Source organism: Poromitra crassiceps (assembly GCF_964638095.1).
Source record: "Poromitra crassiceps genome assembly, chromosome: 20".
In the NCBI taxonomy this organism is placed as follows: Eukaryota; Metazoa; Chordata; class Actinopteri; order Beryciformes; family Melamphaidae; genus Poromitra; species Poromitra crassiceps.
In genome coordinates, this window is record NC_139637.1 from 21,053,382 (window position 1) to 21,075,143 (window position 21,762).

General features: G+C 41.7%; 3 protein-coding genes across 3 annotated transcripts in view; all 3 read left to right on the top strand.

Annotated features, from left to right (window-relative positions):
* Positions 1 to 1,586: 1,586 nt before the first annotated feature.
* dnase1l1 (deoxyribonuclease I-like 1) lies at positions 1,587 to 9,287 on the top strand. Its single transcript, XM_083656719.1, has 9 exons — positions 1,587 to 1,684; positions 2,881 to 3,062; positions 3,319 to 3,407; positions 4,415 to 4,501; positions 4,745 to 4,857; positions 5,501 to 5,613; positions 5,761 to 5,918; positions 6,599 to 6,695; positions 6,815 to 9,287. Exons 2-9 carry the CDS (start codon positions 2,910 to 2,912, stop codon positions 6,932 to 6,934), a joined length of 930 nt encoding a protein of 309 aa, XP_083512845.1. The 5' UTR covers positions 1,587 to 1,684; positions 2,881 to 2,909; the 3' UTR covers positions 6,935 to 9,287.
* Positions 9,288 to 12,707: 3,420 nt separating this feature from the next.
* Positions 12,708 to 21,762, top strand: part of LOC310794690 (L-rhamnose-binding lectin SML-like) — a 77,940-nt gene continuing 68,885 nt past the window's right edge. The window contains exons 1-2 of the mRNA XM_083656691.1: positions 12,708 to 12,800; positions 13,165 to 13,197. Coding sequence (XP_083512817.1) covers positions 12,770 to 12,800; positions 13,165 to 13,197 — 64 coding nt within the window. The 5' untranslated portion in view covers positions 12,708 to 12,769. The remainder of the gene's footprint in view (positions 12,801 to 13,164; positions 13,198 to 21,762) is intronic.
* LOC310794691 (L-rhamnose-binding lectin SML-like) lies at positions 13,214 to 20,160 on the top strand. Its single transcript, XM_083656693.1, has 7 exons — positions 13,214 to 13,365; positions 16,540 to 16,675; positions 17,191 to 17,300; positions 17,399 to 17,443; positions 17,629 to 17,764; positions 17,964 to 18,137; positions 19,615 to 20,160. Exons 1-6 carry the CDS (start codon positions 13,278 to 13,280, stop codon positions 18,073 to 18,075), a joined length of 627 nt encoding a protein of 208 aa, XP_083512819.1. The 5' UTR covers positions 13,214 to 13,277; the 3' UTR covers positions 18,076 to 18,137; positions 19,615 to 20,160.

Below are 21,762 nucleotides of genomic sequence, written 5' to 3' on the forward strand. Positions count from 1 at the left end.
TGATGTACAAACCAGTGTAGCTCTAGCTAGCCCATCCACACTAATGAGTCCATTTGTGGACCCAAGTGTATTTTCTTTTCTTTGTTCTTGTCTTTTCTTTTACCTTTTCTTTTGCTCTGAAATGTATTTGTCTGGGCCAGTGTTGTGCCATTTAACCTGGTAAAAACTGGATTGGTCACTCATCTAGGGTAGAGAGCAGGCCGAATAATGCAAAATCAAAGATAATTGCAAAACAGATTATTTCTTTATTTTTTTTAACCAGAACAAGAAACATATCAAAAATAATTCACAGTAGCTGCGGTTGGACTACAAAACCATGTAGGATAACCAGGGCATGGTGGGCGTCTCCAAGGAGGCGTCCGCTGTCTGGCTCTGGTCCTGGCTCTCCATTCCCATCCCCATCCTCCACGTCCATGACCAGCCTTGAGCCTGCTGGAGCGCTGGCAGCACTGTGGCGTCCTGCTGGCCGTTAGAAGAACCACCGCTCACACAACCCGGAGGTCCTGGAGAAGAAGATAACTCGTCCATGTAGGCGTCCAGGCCACGCTCATGCTTGGTTTGCCCGCGGGGAGGGCCCTCCATGCGGTCCTCAGACAGCGGCGTGAAGAGGCGGCCCTTGGAGCGTTGACGCCTGGGGGGAGGGAGGGCTTGGACGGTTGAAACCGGTATCCTTTCAGGGGCATGTCGGCGGGTGTGGCCATTGACTTTCCTGCCGCATACCTGCGTCTGTGTTATGGTCTGTGTGCTACCATGCTGCCTCATTGCATTACGTATATTATGCTCGGATAGTCTGCGCAAGACTACCACTGCCCTTTTCCTCTGAAAACCTGCTGGGGAGTTTGGCTTAGGTGTGGCCTGGCCTGCTGCTGACTTTGCTGCATCAGCCTCCTCAGCCATCCTCTTCCTCTGCTCATCCGCGGCCATCTTTTCAATCAACCTCTTTAACTTCACCCCAAGTCTTTCTTCTTTCGGCCGCTGCGTTAATACGCCATTTTCACAACTCTTCTGATGACTCATCATGGTGAAAGTGTTGGCAGCTTAAACACGTGGACTGTATATGACCCTACGCTGACGTCATAAGTGACGTCATAATGGTGCTGGGCGCACGTTCAGCGAATCAGCAGCGAACGTTGCTTGTGGTGGATTTTTGATCGAGCACTCGGGGCTCTGTTATGTTGGTCTGTTGTTGGAGTGATACTCTTGGTTCGATTACTCATGCCTGTACTGTGTGTGTTCCACAGTAAAAGCCTATGGTCAAGTCTGCCTCCGTGACATAATTACATTAGCAGTGTCTAGAGCTAAACCACCCGCGCTCTGAGTTATATACTAGAATAACACTAAATGCCTCCCCCAGACCTGACGAGAATTGGTTATCTCTGTCGTGAGGTGTATGGACTCTCAAGGTTGTTATAATCTTCAAGGATTTGAAAATCTGTAGGTGTGGAGGAGACATAAGTCACAACATTGCTGGACGATTTGTTTTTATTATTATTTACGAACGTTCAATGTACAGTGACTCCAAAGCGACGTCATAATGCTGCCGGAGAACGCCTGGAGCAGACTGCCCCTCCCATTTTCAACTTTAGCGAACTTTGAAACCTGAAACAAACAGAGAGCAGGGAGTGGCGAGTGAAGTGGACCAAACAAACGAATCCATTGAGTCCCTCAACGATCGACTAGCTAGGTAAGTTGTCAAGAACGTGTGTCGTAGCTGTAGGCTACTGTAGCTCCATATTGTTTTGATTTTAGTTTGTTCTTTAGAACAAGGAAATACATTCCTGAATGGGACTGTAACTTTAGATGTTTTTTTTGTGTGTATATCGCACAAGACTGACAAGAGGAAGAGACAGAACGCGTGGGAGAGAATAGACTATAGTATAATAGTGTATAATAGTAGTATAGTGCAGAATACATTATAGCCTACATGTATGTATAGTCACTATACATACATGTAGGCTTATCTGCACTATTGGTGCGTGTTTCTTCTCTCTCTCCTCTTGTGGACACGTTGTGAAAAGCCATAGGGGAAAAACTGGAATAGCCAGGCTGAGTTGTGCTTGCCTCGCTAATTATAGCTCTGGGATCAGCTATCTGACAGCTAAAACACTGCTAAAACACACTAGTCTGCCAAAACTGACAGTACAACTCAGTATCCAATAGTATAGAAGTTCTTAGCTATGTATTTATCAGAAGAGAGAAGTGGAACAAGCGGCTGGTTAACTATAGCTGCTGTTCAGTTCCTTGTTTGTTGTGTGAAATGTCTCCGGGATTTCCCGTCTTCTCCACCACACCATGTTCTGATCTTAATGCAGACAATGGCTTGTGTGTGTGTGTGTGTGTGTGTGTGTGTGTGAGACAACCTCTGTTAAAAAGTTCAAGTGTGCTTGAGAGACTGATTGTGATTGTGATTGTTATTTTATTTGTGGGTCTGTGTGCGTTCCTGAGTGGAAAAAATACAACGCGTTATAGATTGTTTATGTGCCCGCTGTGTTGTGACAACCTGGATTTGACCAGGGACCGTGGGTTTCACCCATGGTTTCACCACAGTGTAGTGTAGGACTACACCAGAATTTTCAGAGAGAGAGAGAGAGAGAGAGAGAGAGAGAGAGAGAGCACACACATTCTTTTCTTATCTGGCTTACCAGATCGAACACTTGCGCCTGCCTAGACGTGTTCAGTCTAATCAGTGAATGGAGAGTCCCAGGGTATAGTGACTGTTAGTTTTAGTGGTAGTAGTATATGTATATGTATATATATATGTATCACCAAATAGCATTTCTTGGTCAGGAGTCAGGACTTGATATGTAGTAATTCTGTATGTTGTGTGTGCATACAAGCGGTAAATGTCTCATGTTTGCGTGTGTTTCTCTGCATGTATAGTATATACACAGATTGAAGGTGAACGCGCCATGAGGTCTTCTTCCCTCCTACTCCTCTTCCTCCTCCTGTCGTTGGTGTGTGGCCTTCAGGGGGCGTCAAAATTCAGAATTTGTGCCTTCAACCTCCATAGCTTTGGAGAGAGCAAGGCCAGCAAGCCCAAAGTCATGCACACACTTGTCAGGGTAAGACAAACACACACACACACACACACACACACACACACACACACACACACACACACACTTGTCAGGGTAAGACACTGATGGAGGTGGATTTGATCCAGCTAGAGATTTGATTCTTCGTACCTTCTCTCTCTGAACGTCATCATTTTGCCATGTTGTTTTATCACTATGCTAATAACAGGCGTGTGCGTGTGTGTGCGTGTGTGTGTGTGTGTGTGTGTGTGCGTGCGTGTGCGTGCGTGCGTGTGTGTTCCAGCTCATCAGCCGCTGTGATGTGTGTTTACTTCAGGAAGTGAGAGACAGCAAACAGAAAGCTTTGCCACAGCTGTTGACCCAACTCAACCAGTAAGTTATCACACAACCCCCCCCCCCCCCCACACACACACACACACACATTTAAATTAGTTATTTATGTCCACATAGATACAGAGTACAAAGGACATAAACACTAGTAATGCAATCAGATGTTGGGAGTTGGTCAGATACAAGAGTGCCTAATTGGCGACCACAATAATGCATACAAAGAAGATATATATAATACCACACAGGGTGATGACAAAGGCAGATTGACATACAGTTATACTGTAATACAAGATAAGGGACAGTATCCAATTTCATGGGTACAAAAAGCAGCGCCTCCTCCAGATTGAGCGGCTGCCGATAATAGTAGATATTGAACAGTATCTCGCTAACTGTTTGGCCCTTCTCTTAGGTAGACCAGCCATCTGGAGGCCACTCACAACCAGTTTATGGACATGACACAGGCTACCAAATATGAAAACTATAAGTTTACACCTGTAGCCCAGCTGTGAAATGGTCTGCTCCATATTAGAGAACACATCAGAGTCGTCACTACACAGACTGAACATACGGTGGAATGTTTATAGAGTGAAATAGAAGATCTGAAAATAGAGGAGATATCTTTTGATATCAAATCCACTATTCTATCGTGCCTACATATGTAAAGCCCTTTGTATGCATGGCAACCAAATTTTAAGATGTGAGACATGGTTTCAGTGATCTGTTCATGACCATGATGTATACAGTCAGTGAGGAGCATGACTGTTCGGAAGCCAGATGGAAAGATTGAGCTTGGTTGGTAAGGCCTGTAGTCTGGCTTTTATAGTGAAGATAACAATGCTCTCATCTATAGCTAGGTTTTTAAATACTGCATGAGACACAGAGTGATCTGCTACAGGAAGACATGCGAGACACACGAACGGTTCAATACAGTGCAACACTGAGCGCTCATCACTTCTCACACAGACGCGCATAATTCATAAATGAATAATTCATAGTTAATAAAGTGTTAACAGTTGTTTTGGTGTCTCTGTGCCTCTTCAATATCTCAGGTATGACAGTGACCATGAGTACAAACATGTTGCCAGTGAAAGACTGGGTAGATCTGACTACCAGGAGCAGTATGTGTTTGTCTACAGGTGAGCTGAAGTGTGTGTGTGTGTGTGTGCGTGTGTGTGTGTGTGTGTGTGTGTGTGTGTGTGTGTGTGTGTGTGTGTGTGTGTGTGTGTGTGTGTGTGTCTGTGTCTGTGTCTGTGTCTGTGTCTGTGTCTGTGTGTGTGTGTGTGTGTACACACGTGTTTATGAGTAGGCCTATCTAGAGTCCAAAAGACAACCTTTGTACATGCAGTAACCCTAAAGTTGTACTTGTCTTATGTGTGCAGAACTGGCTCCGTGACTTTGATGGACCAGTACCAGTACCCAGACAATCTCCCAGGAGATGTCGACGCCTTCTCCAGAGAGCCGTTTGTTGTTCGCTTCAAAGCCCCCAAGACAAGTAAGTTCACTGACACACAGGATTCCCACAGAGACCACGAATACATCATGAAACGTACAGGTATGGGGAATTTGCATTTAAGTTGATGCGTATAAATAGCAACCTTCCTAAAAAGGAGTGAGTTACTTGGCGGGTTTGTTACATCGTTTTGGTCTAGTCAACACGTGTGGTCTATTCACCTCATGTAGCCCCGCCCACTTGACCAAGTTGTGTTATGACTTCCTGTTCAAAACACCGTCTGTTTTACCTGCTCACTAGTACTGTACTGTCACAGGAAGTGTAAACACAATAGGAAGTAACTGGCTGACCCCTGTGTTGGAACATAAGGTGAATTCACCTTATGTAGAAGAGACAGTCTGACTTGAGAGAACAACAGGAAGTGTAAATACAATCGGAAGTTCTTGATTGTGTTTACACTTCCTGTGACTCACAAACCTAGTCTGATTCATATGTGAGTCAAACTAGGTTTGACCAGGTGAGTCAGACTAGTTTGAGCAGGTAAAACAGCCGGTGTTTTGAACAGGAAGTCGTGACACAATGGGTCAAGTGGGCGGGGCTACATATTACATATACTGTAGGTGAATAAAAAAAGACTTATTCGTGATTGGTTTGTACACGTACTCTCTCTCCTCTGTGTATTCAGCTATAAAGCAGTTTGTCCTGATACCCCAGCACACCACTCCATCCAACGCCACCAAAGAGCTGGATGCTCTCTATGATGTCTTCCAAGATGTCAGGAAGAGGTGGAAAACTGAGGTAGGAAACAAAATATAATTGGCATGAAGATAATCCTAATCATCAGCTAGAACTGTTTCAACAAAGTTTAAACAACAACACGGCCAAATAAAATATTGTACGTGTAGATAGATGACGTAGCGTGACCCTCAGCATTGCTGTGCGTAGGACGTGATGTTGCTGGGGGACTTCAATGCCGACTGTGGCTACCTGCCCAAGAAGAACAGGAAAGACGTGCGTCTGATTACCAACAGTGCCTTCCTCTGGCTGATTCCTGAGAAGACCGACACCACCGTGCGAGAGTCCACCTCCTGCGCCTACGACAGGTAAACTCACACGCTCCGTATACAGTCAATCACATCAGCCATATACAGCTCAATCACATCAGCTCCGTATACAGCTCAATCACATCAGCTCCGTATACAGCTCAATCACATCAGCTCCGTATACAGCTCAATCACATCAGCTCCGTATACAGCTCAATCACATCAGCTCCGTATACAGCTCAATCACATCAGCTCCGTATACAGCTCAATCACATCAGCTCCGTATACAGCTCAATCACATCTGCTCCGTATACAGCTCAATCACATCACGCTCCGTATACAGCTCAATCACATCAGCTCCGTATACAGCTCAATCACATCAGCCACAGTTATAGAGCAGCCTTCATATTATTTATTGTTCTCATGCCCCAAGATAGTTTTCTAATATGTTGCACTTTTGATTTTTACAAGTTATCTAATTGATATATTTTTGGACGATGCTGTCATGGTATTTTCAAGACCCAGTAACTTGTTGGTTACATTTTTGTGCACTTGGTTCTGGGCTGGTTCTGCTCTTGTAGATCGTACACACAACACACAACAACTAGAACTATTAATGAAATATGCGGCATAAACCTGTTGAAGTTAACTTCAGCACATTCGCTATAGTTTACAGTGTAGCAACCATACTAAAGGCCGAAGATATTTAGAAGAAATATGATTTTTATTTTTGATTCTAGGATTGTTGTACACGGGGAGAAGTTTGCCAGAGCCATTATGCCTCTTTCTGCCAAACCGTTTGACTTCAAAAAGGAATACCGACTCACAGAGGAGCAGGTAACCACTGTGTGTGTGTGTGTGTGTGTGTGTGTGTGTGTGTGTGTGTGTGAGAGTGAGAGATGTCAGTGGTTTATGGGTGGATGTTGTCAGTGGTTTACTGTGTGGTCTCTCTTCAGGCACTGGACGTCAGTGATCACTACCCAGTGGAGGTCCTGTTGAAGGGCGGAGCATCCAGACAACAGCAAGTCATCTTCAGTCTCCTCCTCCTCCTTGCCTTCACGTTCACCTGCAGCTGAGCAAACATGCTTTTGTGTGGACGTGTGTGTGTGTCTCAAGAACAATGAACAATGAGGACATACCCCATGTCTCATGTTTGTTCACAGCAAACGCCAGATTACAGGTCCTCCCACCAGACTCAAGCTTTCGATCTGGTTTCCTACTACTCAGGTCCCTCATCGTGGGCATCACACCTAGGGCTGCTCGATCAATCGATTTTGAATCGTAATCAAATTAATTAGTTAGGACGATGTTAAAAAAAAAAGAAAATTGTAAAATCGATTTACACTTTAACTAGGGTAATTACGTTACGGCGGGGCGGCTCTCATGTACGTGTGCTGCTTACTCTGCCCTTCTCCCCGCTGTAAAGTCTCTCTGGAGGCTGTGACTACTGGCTACTAAAGACAGCAGCGCAATAAACTTATTTATATTTCAACACCTCCAAAAAGCACAGAGTGTGAGCACTGAGCAGCGTGTTGCACTGCAGTGCAGGCTGTGCAAGATAATGATTACCACAACACACACGCACTGACGCTGAAATGTTGCCTTTATAGTTTACATAACAACAAAACAACACGTGAGGCCACCGAGTAACCTTACCAGGACTCACCCTGTCTGTCTGAATTTCCTCCTAACTGCTGCTATCGCAGTTCCCCGCATACCTGTTGTGACTGTGTTATTCTAGTACAGATATAATGCCGAGCACGGGTGGTCGCTTAGACACTGCTAATATAATTATATAATTATGTCACGGAGGCACACGCTACAGGCAAGAGTAATCGAACCAAGAGTATCCCTCCAACAGAGCACCGAGTGCTCAATCAAATCCACAAGTGTCAAGTGACTGCAGGTTAGCAAGCAACAGCCAGGAAGTTAGGCATAGCAAGTTAGGCTAAAACAGGAAGTTTGGTTGTTCTGCCTTCAGAGTAAAAGCGTTTTCCCGCACAGGTTTCCGAAAAGATCATGTAAGTGTGACTTTGGGTGACATTGTTATTTGGTGTGTAAATGATCAATTCCATGGCTGCCTCTGATTTATCGATCATTGCTGTACTTTGCTCTAATTGTGGTCTCGTGACAAAGTTTCATGAATAAGTTTTAGAATCATTTCTGCAATATGATGACAGCTTAATGAATGAGGGCCATTGTATTCAACACTGGTATGTGAAGAAAACATATCAGCCTATGTTCTTTTGCTTCCTTGTTGGCCAAATGGTAACAGAATAGCTACAGTAATAAGCCTACATCATGGACTCAGGGACAGAGTACAGCACATATACTGTATATTGACCATCATCTCAATCTCAGGACCGTTTGCACAATGAATGTTTTTCAATAATTAGAGACTAGTAAGAAGGTTCAAATCAAATTTAATGATCCAATAAACAAATTAGGTTTGGCGTATGACTCCATGATATGATGACACTCCTCAGATGTGAGATTCTTCAGGAGACATGACGTTGGTGGTGGCAGGGGAGGAGGTGGGGCGGAACAACTGCTTCAACGCCGATCACAGCAACTGTGTGGCGTAACAACAAAGTATACACTCAACCGCTTAGGTGATTGGCTCAGCGGAAAAACGAGGGAAAGGAGCTAATTGGCTATTGCCAGAGAGGGAAAGCGTGGGTGAGGGTGACTGTGAATGGACGGGGCAGAGACATGAATGAAAGGGGACGTGCATAGCAATGATGAGCTGGGTGTTGGCTGGGAAGTATATAGTCTTCATTATTGAAATTTAGATGAGTCTCCAACATGCGGAGATAACCTGCCAAATATCACATTCTGTATATATAATAACACGACATAATGCCTCAAAGCTTCAGGGTGTTTCAGGCAGTCCACAGAAAAATGTACTCTTGTTCAAATTTATCATGTCATAATTTACCAGATTGAACAATGATTTATCCACATCTATCTGTTTGGGAATCTGCCACATGGTGCTTTTTTTATTATGTGATTTTATCTTGTATCAAAGAGGTTTCGGGCCACAAATGGAAAATGTATTAGTTCTGAGATGAATTCAGAATTCTGAGATTATTGTCAGAATTATGAGGGTGGGTGGGAATCAAAATTCTGAGTTTAGTCAGAAGAATCATGAGATGAAAGGAATTATTTAAGTTTTAATCAAAGTAAAGACTTATTCTCAGAATTCTGAGATTACATTACGTCATTTAAGATTAATGGCAGAACTCAAATAAAATATTCACGTGTGGCCCTAAGCCTCTTCGGCATCTTGTCTTGTTATCACTATCATCATCAAAATGGTGTTGCCTTATATCCAAGCAATGAGTGATGCACTTTGTAAATATGGTTTAATGGAATAATATATTTCTATGTGGAATACTGTTTTTAATAAATTCAGGAAGTGTCTTATGAGTTATTTTGTCAGATTTCTTTTAAAGGAGTGTCTCTCTTTACCTGTGCTTGTGACATTGCTCTTATGTAGGCAGTCACCATGTGAGAAATATACTTCCTTCCTGGTGATCTTGACAAGCCACATTCCCACATATTCTTTACATTTCCTCCTAATCAATTACAACTGATCAATCATATATCACATCCTTTGAGGGTGGCTTTAGCTCAGGAGGTAGAGCGGGTCAGCCAATGACGCAAGGGTTGGCGGTTCGATCCCCGCTCCCTCCCAGCTGTTAATCGTTGTGTCCCTGGGCAAGACACTTAACCCTCCTTGCCTGGTATGATTGGTATGAATGTAAGACATGAATGGTATGATTGGTATGATTGGTATGAATGTTGACATGAATGATGATGGTGGTTCGGAGGGACCGTTGAGCGCCAATGTGTGGCTGCCACGCTTCTGAACCACCGGTACGAATGGTGTGAACGAATAATGATTCTGTGTAAGCGCTTTGAGCCTTGGAAAGGCGCTATATAAATCCAATCATTATTATTATTATTATTATTATTATCCTGCTTTACAGATGGGCATTCAGCAATAATATAATTATTATTATTATTATTATGCGTTGTTATTGTCATCAATTATTATTGTGTATCCATAATATAGAGCCAGTTGAACCAGGTTGTGTTCAGCATAAAATCAAAATTCAGGAAGTGTCTCCTGACTTCCCTTTTGTCCGATTTCTATTTTTTTTTAAGGAGTGTCTCACCTGTGCTTGCGACATTGCTCTTATGTAGACGGTCACCAGAAATATTCTTCCTGGTGATCTTGACGAGCCACATTCCCAAATATTCTTTACATTTCCTCTTTCCTCCTAATCCATTACAACCAATGAATCATATGTCACATCCTGCTTTACCGATGGGCATTCAGCAATAATAATAATTATTCAATCATGAGAGACTCGTAGGACGTTTTAACAAGCTTTATTGAACAAATAACCAGGTATTATGCGTTATTATTGTCATCACTTATTATTGTGTATCCATAATATAGAGCCAGTTGGCTCAGAGCCAGTTGAACCAGTTTGTGTGCAGCGTAAAATCAAAGACTGCCCTCAACCCAGGTATATGAGTAGGAGAACATTCTACAATCCTTTGAGAGTTTAAAGGACCAGTTTAACTCCAACTCAAGAGATTGTTTATTTGGTGTTGGCAGACTTGGATCCAGACTCCCCCTACAATCGGAAATAGACGACCAAATTAAAACTGTATACAACTTGCCACTTGCCACAAGTCTAATTTATAGCTGTCTTCTATGCAAATATAGTGTACTAAGCACAGAAGGGCTGAAGACAGTGTGGGGAAGAGACCTACGAGTTACTTTCTATGACAACGAATGGAGTACATTAGTAGAGCAGATGCTTCTCCCTATGAGAGACGCCAGATCAAAACTCATTCAATATAAAATCTTTAATAGAATTTACTTCACTCCAGCAAGGCTACAGGTGATGGGCTTACTGCCATCCAGCCTATGCTGGAGATGCAATTCCAACCTAGGTGACATTGTGCATTATGTTCTGCAACTGCCCATCTTTAGTCACTTTTTTGGCAAAAGGTTATGGAGAAGATTAGTAATAGTTTGGGGACACGTATATCCATTAACCCTAGGTTATGCCTCCTGAACATTAAGATATTAAAGATGTGAGAGTTAAACATCTGAATTGGCTAAAAGTAGCCATTACTACTGCCAAGAGGGTCATATAAGACACTGGAAGGAGAGCGAACCCCCAAACTATCAAGAATGGCTTAACACACTTGCGGAAACAGCTTCATATGAACGTCTTATATATAAATTAAACAATAGATTGGTCAGCTTTCTGGAAATCTGGGAACCGTTCCTGGCATATCCCAGGGAAACCAACACAGACTAGTATTTATCTTGAATTGGTGGTGTTTGTTCCTTTTTTCTTTCTCTCTTTTTTAATCGGAGTTTCAGCAATCTGCCATAGCTTAATGGTTTAGACCAGGGGTGACCAAACTTTTTTGGTTGTGGGCCGCATACAGAAAAATATAAGGAGTCGTGGGCCAAACAATATTAAGCGCGGCAGTTTACGCGGCAAAAAGATTGGACCAGAAAACCCTTGTGCCATCAAAAATTGAATTTCTACCTAAATAAATATATGACACATAGTTTATTGATGCGCTCACCTATTACAATGGGTATTTCTGTATGTTATCAAATTTTCTTTTCCTGTGCCAACAGGTTAAGACAGAGATAATTTAACATAACATTAGTATTAAACATTAATTCAGTATATAAAAAACAGGCAGCGGGCCGCAGTTGGCCTGCGGGCCGTAGTTTGGCCACCCCTGGTTTAGACAGGTGGTACGGTTTTGGGGTGGGTGGAGGGTGGGTTATTACAAAATATTGTCTCCTGAATATTTCTGTCACAACCTTTACTTATAGACTGGTCTTGTACTGCACCCCCCCCCCCCCCCCCCTTTTTTTTTTTTTTTTTTTTACTTATTCTATTTGACTGGAATTGTCTATTCCCGGTGATTTTGTTTTAATCATTTTGTTGCAAATGTGCCTGAAACACACACAATGTACTCAACAATGTTATTCCATTTTGTACACTTGTATCAACATGGGGATTTCCCCCATGTTGACACAAGTGTCAACAAGTGTCAACATTAAAGTCTTTCTGATTCTGATTCTGATTGACCGATGTGACAGACGCTAAAGTCTGCTATGTGGAGAGAGGAGAGTACACTATGCCTGTACATGCATATTTTGGCTTGTGTGTGTGTGTGTGTGTGTGTGTGTGTGTGTGCGTGTGCGTGCGTGCGTGCATGCGTACACGTGTGCACATGCGTGCGTGTACGCTCATGTGTGAGAGGATGTCTGAGTGTGGGTGGAAGCATGTATGCTTGAGTGAGTGTTTGAGAGTGGGTACACAGGTATATAGATAGTTTTTTTTTTTTTTTTTTCTCCCTTGTTTTGGAGTGCTTTGTACATGTTGTCAATACCTACGGTCTGTGTTGTTGTGCCCTGAATGCTTGATTAACAAAGGAAACAATTAAAAAAACTATGATACAAAAAAAGGAGTGTGTCACCTGTGCTTGCGACATCACTCTTTTGTTCCCATGTGGGAAATATACTTCCTTCCTGATCTTGACAAGCCACATTCCCACATATTCTTTACATTTCCTCCTTCCTCCTGATCGATTACAACTGATGAATCATATATTACATCCTGCTTTACAGATGGGCATTCAGCAATAATATAATGATTATTATTATTATTATTATGTGTTGTTATTATTGTCATCAATTATTATTGTGTATCCATAATATCGAGCCAGTTGGCTCAGAGCCAGTTGAACCAGTTTGTGTTCAGCATAAAATGACCCTTATATGCCCTTTGACCCCGGTATATAAGTACTGAGTGTAGCTGTTCCAAACACCATTAGTCTGTTCAGCAACCACTGGCACCATGCTCTGCATCAGACTCAGCTCTACACTGTGTGAGTATACAGCTGACTTTACATTCACTTAAGAAGCTTTGATGTTGATTGACCCTAATTGACAAGGAGCCACTGAATATTGTTTAAAGTTTTATTATTATTATTTTTATTATTATTTGTAGGCTATATTGGTTGATCAAAGTTTTTAAATTATCTGTACATTATACTGATTGCTCAAAGTTCTAAGATTATTTGTAGGCTATATTGGTTGATCAAAGTTTTTAAATTATCTGTACATTATACCGATTGTTCAAAGTTTTAAGATTATTTGTACTGATTGTTCAGAGTTTGAACCTGTTTGCTTTGTGTTGCCCATTGAAAACAATGGTGCTCTGTAAAATAATCTGTGATGTTTCTTTTCCAGTGGTGGCAGCAACGTGTTTGCTTATGAGTGCAGGTAAATAAATGTGTGGTATGAGAAAGTTTGCATGTATTTGATATAATTATGTGACGGTGTGTGTTTAGCTTTACACTTCCATGTTTGGTCTTTTAGTTGTTTCCGCAGAGAGAGTCATCAGATGTGACAGCGGAATCGAAGTCGTCCGCCTGAGCTGTGATGCGACTGGTAAGCTAGCTTGCTAAAGCGTATGTAGGGGAGACAGACCAGGTATAGGGGAGACAGACCAGGTATAGTTGTAAAAGAGAATTGTAACACTTTCAATTTCTCCAATCATGAGCAAGATACAAATCAGGTGATCACAGGTGTAGATGCTCTGTTTAGTCTCAGGCCCACATATGGAAAGAAAACAATTGTTTTGATAGCATAGTGTTTTTTACTGACATCATTATCAAACTTAGCTTAAGATCAAATCAACTTCAATCATTTTGGAGGTTAAAACTAAATGATGGTTAGCTTTTGCTAATATGACACCACACACTAGCTAGATGTTTATTTAATGTGTTAATGAGTACGGACCCGCGGCAGGCGAGCCTATGATAAGTGATTGATATGTGCAAGGTTTAATCAATTATATTTAACATGGCGTATTCAGAAAGCCCATTCGGGCACGTTTAATTATATAAAAGGGGAAGTCGTACATGTGTTTAATTATATAAGAGGGGGAAAAGAGGAAGTAGAACAGGTGCCTGCTTGAGAAATACAGCGGTGGTCTGAAGATATGTGGAAATGTTCAAAGGGAAAGTCACAGGTGTTGCAAGGTGGCTATATTGAGGAAGTTCAGTGTCCTGTTTGGAAGCGATTCCACCCTGGTTTTTCCCTTGAGATGACAATTCTCGCTTAACCTGACGATGTTTTAATACACCTTCCCTGTCAAGTAGTCGTTTTAAGCTTGTCATTACAAAGGCCTCCAGAGTAACCTTAAAAGACGTGACACGTCAGGCTAAACCAAATATTCCTAGTATTTTTACATCGCGAGAAGAGGCTACTACCTATTAGATGGACATTCGTTCAAATAAGAGAGATGAGATCAGGTATTGGCGCATATAGTTGCTTTTTTATTTTAGCATTGTTGGAGAAATTATAGCGGAGATGTAGAATTTTTATTCTCTATCAAGCATCATAGCAAAAAGTCCAGCACAATTGCAATCTCTTATACAGTTCTAAATCATTCATGTAATACACACTTAAGCATACTTAATAACGCTTGTCCTCATTCCTAACTTTAAATTGAATAAAACACTTTCAATCCCACCACTAACATTTCAATTCGGACTGAAACAGCATATATTTCACATTTGAATTACACAACACTTCGTATTCATCAGATCCCCCTGCCCACTAATATGCATACATCAGAACACATCTCACTCCAAGCATTGCATCTCAGACAGCTCCCCAAAGGTTGTATGGATACAGTACATTTAAATCAGTTACTGTAACCTTCATTATAAGTTATCTGTCGCTGCATGTGGGCCTCCTGCACCTATTCTAATAATAGCAGTCAGCTAGTGAAAAGAGGAAGGGTTCCCTTTCTCCCTCTCATCTACATGCGGGTTGCTCCACTTGTGGTTCAGAAGGAGGAAGCAACTCACTTATACTCTGAACTATCTTTAAATAAACACCCGTTAAACCCTTATTCACCAATGAATCATTTTCCCATCCCATGCCGAATTGTCAACTATGCATTTAAAATCACAATTACTATGATCCACAAAAACTTTTCTTTAATCTGACTTCATCATCAGTTCCTGCGTGTGTGGACATGCTGTGGTTTGCAACGGTTCAAGTGCCCCGCGCACAGTTCCTTTTATAAGAGGAAATGTTTTCTCTCTCCTTATGCAAATGTAACACTTCCAGAAACACTTCATAACAATCAACGGGTATTATTGTCCCGGACTTGAAACGATCCTGCCAGATAAATTCTAGTACAATCGTTCCCAGAATACAACGCTGCCTTGTCAAATTCTCAGCCAAATAAATTTCAGTACAATCGTTCCCAGAATAAAACGCTGCCTTGTCAAATTCTCAGCCAGAGTACATGTATTCACTTCAAATGAGAAACCCTTCTAACCCTCTTTCATAATAAGTAAATTACATTGCATTTAACATTTTGATCACGGTGTGTATGCCTGAAAATGAATTATTTCTAAACGTTCACTGAATGCTATAGTTTGGGGATAGTTGTAACAAATCTCCGGGATCCGGGATGGATGGTTGTAACAGACAACACACACACACACACACACACACACACACACACACACACACACACACACACACACACACACACACACACACACACACACACACACACACACACACACACACACACACACACACACACACACACAGGGTCACACTGTGCTTAATACATTTTTTGTTAAACCGTGCACATACAAAGACAGTCAAAAATGGCAGCTAATTTGAAAGGTTAATTAAGTGTGTATGTAGGCCTACAGCCAGGGTGCGAAATACAGGGGGTCCAACGTCCAAGACCCCTTGATTGACAGTTGAGAGCCCCTGAAAGCCTCAACAGCAACATTTTGGGGGGTCTCTGGAACAATCTGCAATTGTCAGTAAAAATGTATTATAAAGGCTTACTATGTCTAGTATTCATTATTCAAATTGAAAACATGGTTGTGGTGTTTCCTCCTTACCATTGAATACACAGGTGTTTCTGGTAAGACCTCCTTCCATGGGGTGGCGCTGTTGCAATGGGCCGCATTCTCCACAATCCAAATGTTGTGTAGTTTAGAAAATTCCAAATAAAACATGAAAGCGGTGGATTTTTTTCTGCTTCGACATCAACTTGGTTAAAAATACTGACTAAATATGTCAAAGACAATGCAGCAAAGTTCATTACTTGCTAACTTTGGATTCACTTCTAAAAAGCTGAATCAGAAAAACAAAACCCCACAGCACTAGGTGGGGGGGGGGGCCGATTGCCACCAGGTATTTCGCACCCTGCCTACAGCAAATGTATAACCAGGCCGTCCTCACAAGAAAAACGACAACATTGATCGATTTTTTTATCATCTCATCTGACTCAGCCAGTTGTATATGTTAGAGTTATCCAAGAAAACATGAGCAGAAATTAGATGAACAGAAATATGGCACAGGCCAATACTTCCTTTTAGCAAAACATTTAGATCAAACAAACAGATCTCCTGAGGTTCTGGAAATTGCAGGCTACTAGGCCCGCTAAGTAATCACCAAAAATGCCTCTGTTTGATTTCTGTTGACACATTAAAGTATATCTTGATATGATAAAGCAGTTAAACGTCCATGGGTTAAACACAGTCTGACTCATTTATCCATTCCATCTCCTGTGTGTAACAGCCAGTGCCGTGATCCATGTGGAGTCAGCACTGTATGGACGTGCGGACAGCGCCACCTGCAGTGCGGGCAGACCTGCAGGACAGTTGGCCAATACACAGTGTTCTCAGGAGGGCACTTTGGACTCCCTCACAAACAGGTACACACATTTTACACTTAAAGGAACAGCTCACCCTAAAATCCAAAATACATATATTCCCTCTCACCTGTAGTGCTATTTATCCATCTATATCGTTTTGTCTTAGTTGCCTGAGTTTTGGAGATATCGGCCGCAGAGTTTCTGCCTTCTCTCCAATACAATGAAACTGGATGGCACTCGGCTTGTGGTGCTCAAAGTGCCAAAGAAATACATTTGATAAACTCAACAGCATTGTCTCTTTCCAGAAATCATGACCCCGTTACTCAAGATAATCCACAGACCTTGTTATGAGCAGTTTCATGTAGGAACTATTTTCTTTCGACCGAACTACAGCTGCTAGCTGCTAGCTAGTTCCTACATGAGACTGCAAAAGAAAATAGTTATCATTATTAAAGCAGGAATCACTCACCCAATGGTGGAACTACATCCCTGGGCTGGGGGCCATGTTTAGGCCACCATGCTTGTTTGATTTGGGACGACTATGTGAGAAACATGCTCTTACACTCTCCCTTCAGGTGTAATGGCAAGAGGGTGTGTGAACTAAACAGAAGTGTTCTCCCTGCCTCGGATCCCTGCGTTGGCACCTACAAATACCTGGATATCACCTTCACCTGCGTCCCAGCAAGTGAGTCGTGTGTCTGCATGACACCAACAACGAAACTAAGCTGAAAATAACAAGTCAGATACATGTGACGTCTAACCTGATTCATGTTACCTCAACAGTTTACCTCGTTGCATGCGAGCACTCTCTGGCATTCCCACGTTGTGGTAAGATCACAGTTTCTCATTAACATCATAAACATAAGCGTAGAAATTAAAAAACATTTTCAACTCATTTTTGACACTTGACACTACCACTTGTCCCCTGTTGTCACCTGCATCTTCTTAAACTAGAATTGACCACATTTCTCTTTCGTCTCTACCTTTCCAACATTTCCTCCTCCTGTTCTCAGAGGATGGGCAGGTTATAACTGTCCTGGGTGCTGATTATGGCCGCCGCGACCGGACCACGTGCTCTTACAAACGCCCTGAGTCTCAGATCCAAAACGTCGACTGCTCACGTCGGGTCACTCGCAGTGTGGGCGAAAGGTACAGTTGCATTATTCCTACGTGAGGGGGGAAGCATGGTTCGAAGTTTTACAACTGTAGCTTAGCCTACAATGTAGCTTAGCCTACAATGTAGCTTAGCCTACAATGTTAGCTGCAGCTGGAACAGAGCACAGCTTTGTTGAAATTTGATGAGATGGAACAATGTATTCACTGGTATCACTCTGCATCTGATCCACAGCTGTAACGGGAAAAGCACGTGCACTATCAATGCGAGCAACTCAGTGTTTGGGGACCCCTGCGGTGGCACCTACAAGTACCTGGAGTTGGCTTACATATGTTTGTACGTGTAAGGGCCTGTTTGTTCTGTCTCACTCTGCTCAAACAACTCGCCGACGCTGGCAGTGGTGGTCCTGTGAGTGAAAATTGATTGTTTATTGATTGATTGTTTATTGATTGGTTGCTGATCATTATTAACTGTGTTCAATGTTGACTTGTGGTTCTCTCTCCATGAACCTATCTTAAGTGAACCATTTGGAATGACTCAGCATTTTTGCAGTTTCCTTTCCCACGGGAGACGTCCCTAGGGAGGCGCCCATTCATCCTAAAACCTTTTTATCGACTAGCCTTTAGCTTTACCCCCCTTTTTATTTTTGTATTTTTATTTTATTATATATTTTCCTTTACCGTGGTCTTTTACTTGTGAAGCGCTTTGAGACTTGCCGCAGATCAGAAGTGCATACAAACTCAATGTATTATTATTATGGTGTTACACCACACGCACAGGAAAAGACCTGGGATGTAACACGGGGTGGGAATGAGAGCATGATTAGATCACATTGGTTCTTGACTTCAAGTGGAATGAATAATGATCTCTCAGCTTGGCTCCGTTACGGCGTTACTTAAGCCTGACCCCCCCCTGCCAACCTTTCTGTTCTCTCCTTTGAAATTTCAATTTCATACACACACACACACACACACACACACACACACACACACACACACACACACACACACACACACACACACACACACACACACACACACACACACACACACACACACACACACACACACACATGTAGGCTATCTTAAAAACATGTCCAAGCTGGTTTACCTCAGAGCAATTTAAAGAGAGAGTGGCATCAGTGGAGGTCCAAAATGCGTGACTCATTAGCCAATGAACAGCCAGGAAGGGGTCTCTCGCTACTTTTGAATGCTAACATAAAGCTGATAATGTACAATTTGATCCTAAAAAATAAAAATCCTTTCAAAGTACAACACCAACGGTCCATTTTGCTGCAACTCGACAGTGCTGCTTAATCCAGATCCTTACTTCCTGGAACTCTTGAGAATAAAAAACTGGTCCATTGGAGTGAATGGAGATGTTGCAACTCTTCTATATAGACGACTCTGGTTTACGTCAGCTACAAAAAGCAAAACAAAAGATGTAGTGTGAGGTGAGAGACAGCTGGAAGTTTTCTTATTAGTTTGAATTTATCTCAGTCACAGATGCAAAGAACATTATCCTCCTTTCTGTTGCAGTAAAACGCTTTCCACAGCGAAAAACACGACATCCAATTCATCAAAGCATCTGATACTGTACATGATGCACACAACACAGCGATGAGAAACTCAGGGGGAAACAACCCAACAAGGAGACAACTGTTGCCAATGACGAATGCACTCTGATTAATAACCAACAGCTAAACAGAAGCTGGATTTCAGAGCAGGACATAGTGGTGGTGGACAGCTACTTAGCAGAAAAAGAAGTGATGGATTTGAATGAGTGGTGACCCACGGTTGCTGGCATGTCTGTCTGTCTACGTAAGCCAACCTACATTGACAGCACATCATGTCTAAAGTAAGGTTTTTGTCTTCTTTTTTTGCAGGTCCTGATTGAGCCACCAGAGCAGCCTGTGTGAACATATACTGTACTATATTCAAATCACAATAATCATCAGAATAATTAATAAATGATTGTTAGTTATGAATGTTAATAAATGCATGCATAACAATTAATTTGCTGATTAAAATGCATATTAAAAAGCTACACTGAGCGATTTCGCCCCTTCCTGACCACTACAAGGTGACAGACGGCAAACGCAAACACATTTTGTAAACACACAGCAAAGCTACTGCAAAGGGAGGGAGCCCGTAAGGATCAAATGATCTCTTAGCACATGGTCTAAAGCTCATGGTACAAGTGCATTTATGGTGTGTCCAAATCCACTTCTGCCTGTTAATTGGCAATCTGGCAGTGTTGGGGAAGCTACTTTGAATTTGAAAGCATAGCTTAGGAAGCTGCCAACTATTTCACCATGGAAATTAGTTCGAACTACGGCAAAGCTACCCTGGGAAAAATTTAGTTTATGAAACTACAAGCTACGCAGAAACAGTAGTTCAAACTACTTAAAAAAAAAGCATTAATTTGACAATGTAGATGTGTGATATGAAATAAAATATAATAGCCTACGAAAAAGTCACATGCCAGCAAAAAATATGCCTCTCAATAAATCTGGGGTCTTCTGGGTTTTGTTTTATCAGACAAATAAACAGTAAAGACTTGAGCATGTCTTAATAAAGGATAGCCTATCTGTTGTCTTACTCATCAGTTTTGTAACATTTGTCAATCTTCTGTCTTGTCAAAGGGGTATCTGGTTCAACAGTAATGGTAAAATCAAATAAATATATATATTCATTTAATTTTATTGCCAAAAATTGTAGTTTGTACTTTGAGTAGTTAAACTACAAAAAAATGCCCAAAAAGTAGTTGGACTACTTGACTCACTACACAGATATGAATGTAAGTTGAACTACCAGCAAGTTACTGCAAAATGTAGTTCAACTACATGTAGTTTTCTACTCCCCAACACTGCAATCTGGCAAATTCCAATGTGGCCACAAAGTAAGGTGCAAAGGGGGTTGTGCTTAGTCTGAGTGTATGTGGAGAGAAAGCGCCCCGCATGTACACATTCATGCTCCTTCCACATGAGGGCGAGAGTGAGGCAGTTAGCCTGCACACACTGCTGCACCTTTGACTAGATGGCTCTGAAGGGGGATCTTATTGCCTCCATGGGGCAATAACATCGACCTGCCAAGGGACCACAGATGGAAATTAGCCTCTGGCTATAATCTTGCATTTTTACATGAAAATGTTCATTAATATGTATTGTCCCCCATAAATACATACATACATACATACATACATAAATACATAAATAAATTCATAAATAATCAGTGCATAATCAGTGGTTTAGTCGCATTCTGTTTCCTGTTATTCACAGCAGCCTATTCCCATGATGGCACATTCATTTCCTACCAGCTACCAATATGATGCCTGACAATAAACACAGTTCATTGTACTTGATTGTATGCAATCAAATTATTACAATTACCTGTTATTTTCCTACCAAGATGGCCGTGGGGTGATACTCTGAATACTGAGTTGCTCTCAGTATCTTACCATCATGCCTCACTAGAAGCTTTGCATTTCAAACCAAAGGAATTAAGAGGATTCAACTGAGTGGAGTTGCAATACTAAATAAACTATAAATTGAGTTCAGAACAAAAATTAGTATGAGTACAGTGAAATCTTTGATTCTTGGACATGATCACCATAAATGCATTATTCTGGCAACTGAACTCAATGTGTCAACACTTTATAATAACTTTAATCTGTAGCATTTACAAGCAGTTAGTTAATCATGAATTACTTATTATATTATGTTAGAATCTGATTAGTCCATCATTAGTACTCATATTAGTTTAACATTTATATACTACGGGATGGCCTGGAAATGTGTATTGGGTGGGTGTACTGTATGTACAGTATATTAAAGTAAATTTTTTAGCCATGTTTTACACATGTCATTATGTTGCCATGCTGAAATTTGTATAAAAAAGTGGACAATAAATTGCCATTGCTATCACTATATTGTTTCTCTCATTTCTAGGCCATCCTGGTACTACTAACAGATGTCTTATTAAGACTTACAACGCCATACAACCTTGCCCTGAACCGCCACTGTTATCTGTAC

Coding starts and splice junctions, on each gene's coding strand:
- dnase1l1 (XM_083656719.1), top strand. CDS start 2,910: ATGAGGTCTTCTTCCCTCCTACTCCTCTTCCTCCTCCTGTCGTTGGTG. Junction 4,502..4,744: donor CAGTATGTGTTTGTCTACAG/GTGAGCTGAAGT, acceptor TTATGTGTGCAG/AACTGGCTCCGTGACTTTGA. Junction 5,614..5,760: donor GGAAGAGGTGGAAAACTGAG/GTAGGAAACAAA, acceptor TGCTGTGCGTAG/GACGTGATGTTGCTGGGGGA.
- LOC310794691 (XM_083656693.1), top strand. CDS start 13,278: ATGTTTGGTCTTTTAGTTGTTTCCGCAGAGAGAGTCATCAGATGTGAC. Junction 16,676..17,190: donor TTGGACTCCCTCACAAACAG/GTACACACATTT, acceptor CTCTCCCTTCAG/GTGTAATGGCAAGAGGGTGT. Junction 17,765..17,963: donor ACTCGCAGTGTGGGCGAAAG/GTACAGTTGCAT, acceptor TCTGATCCACAG/CTGTAACGGGAAAAGCACGT.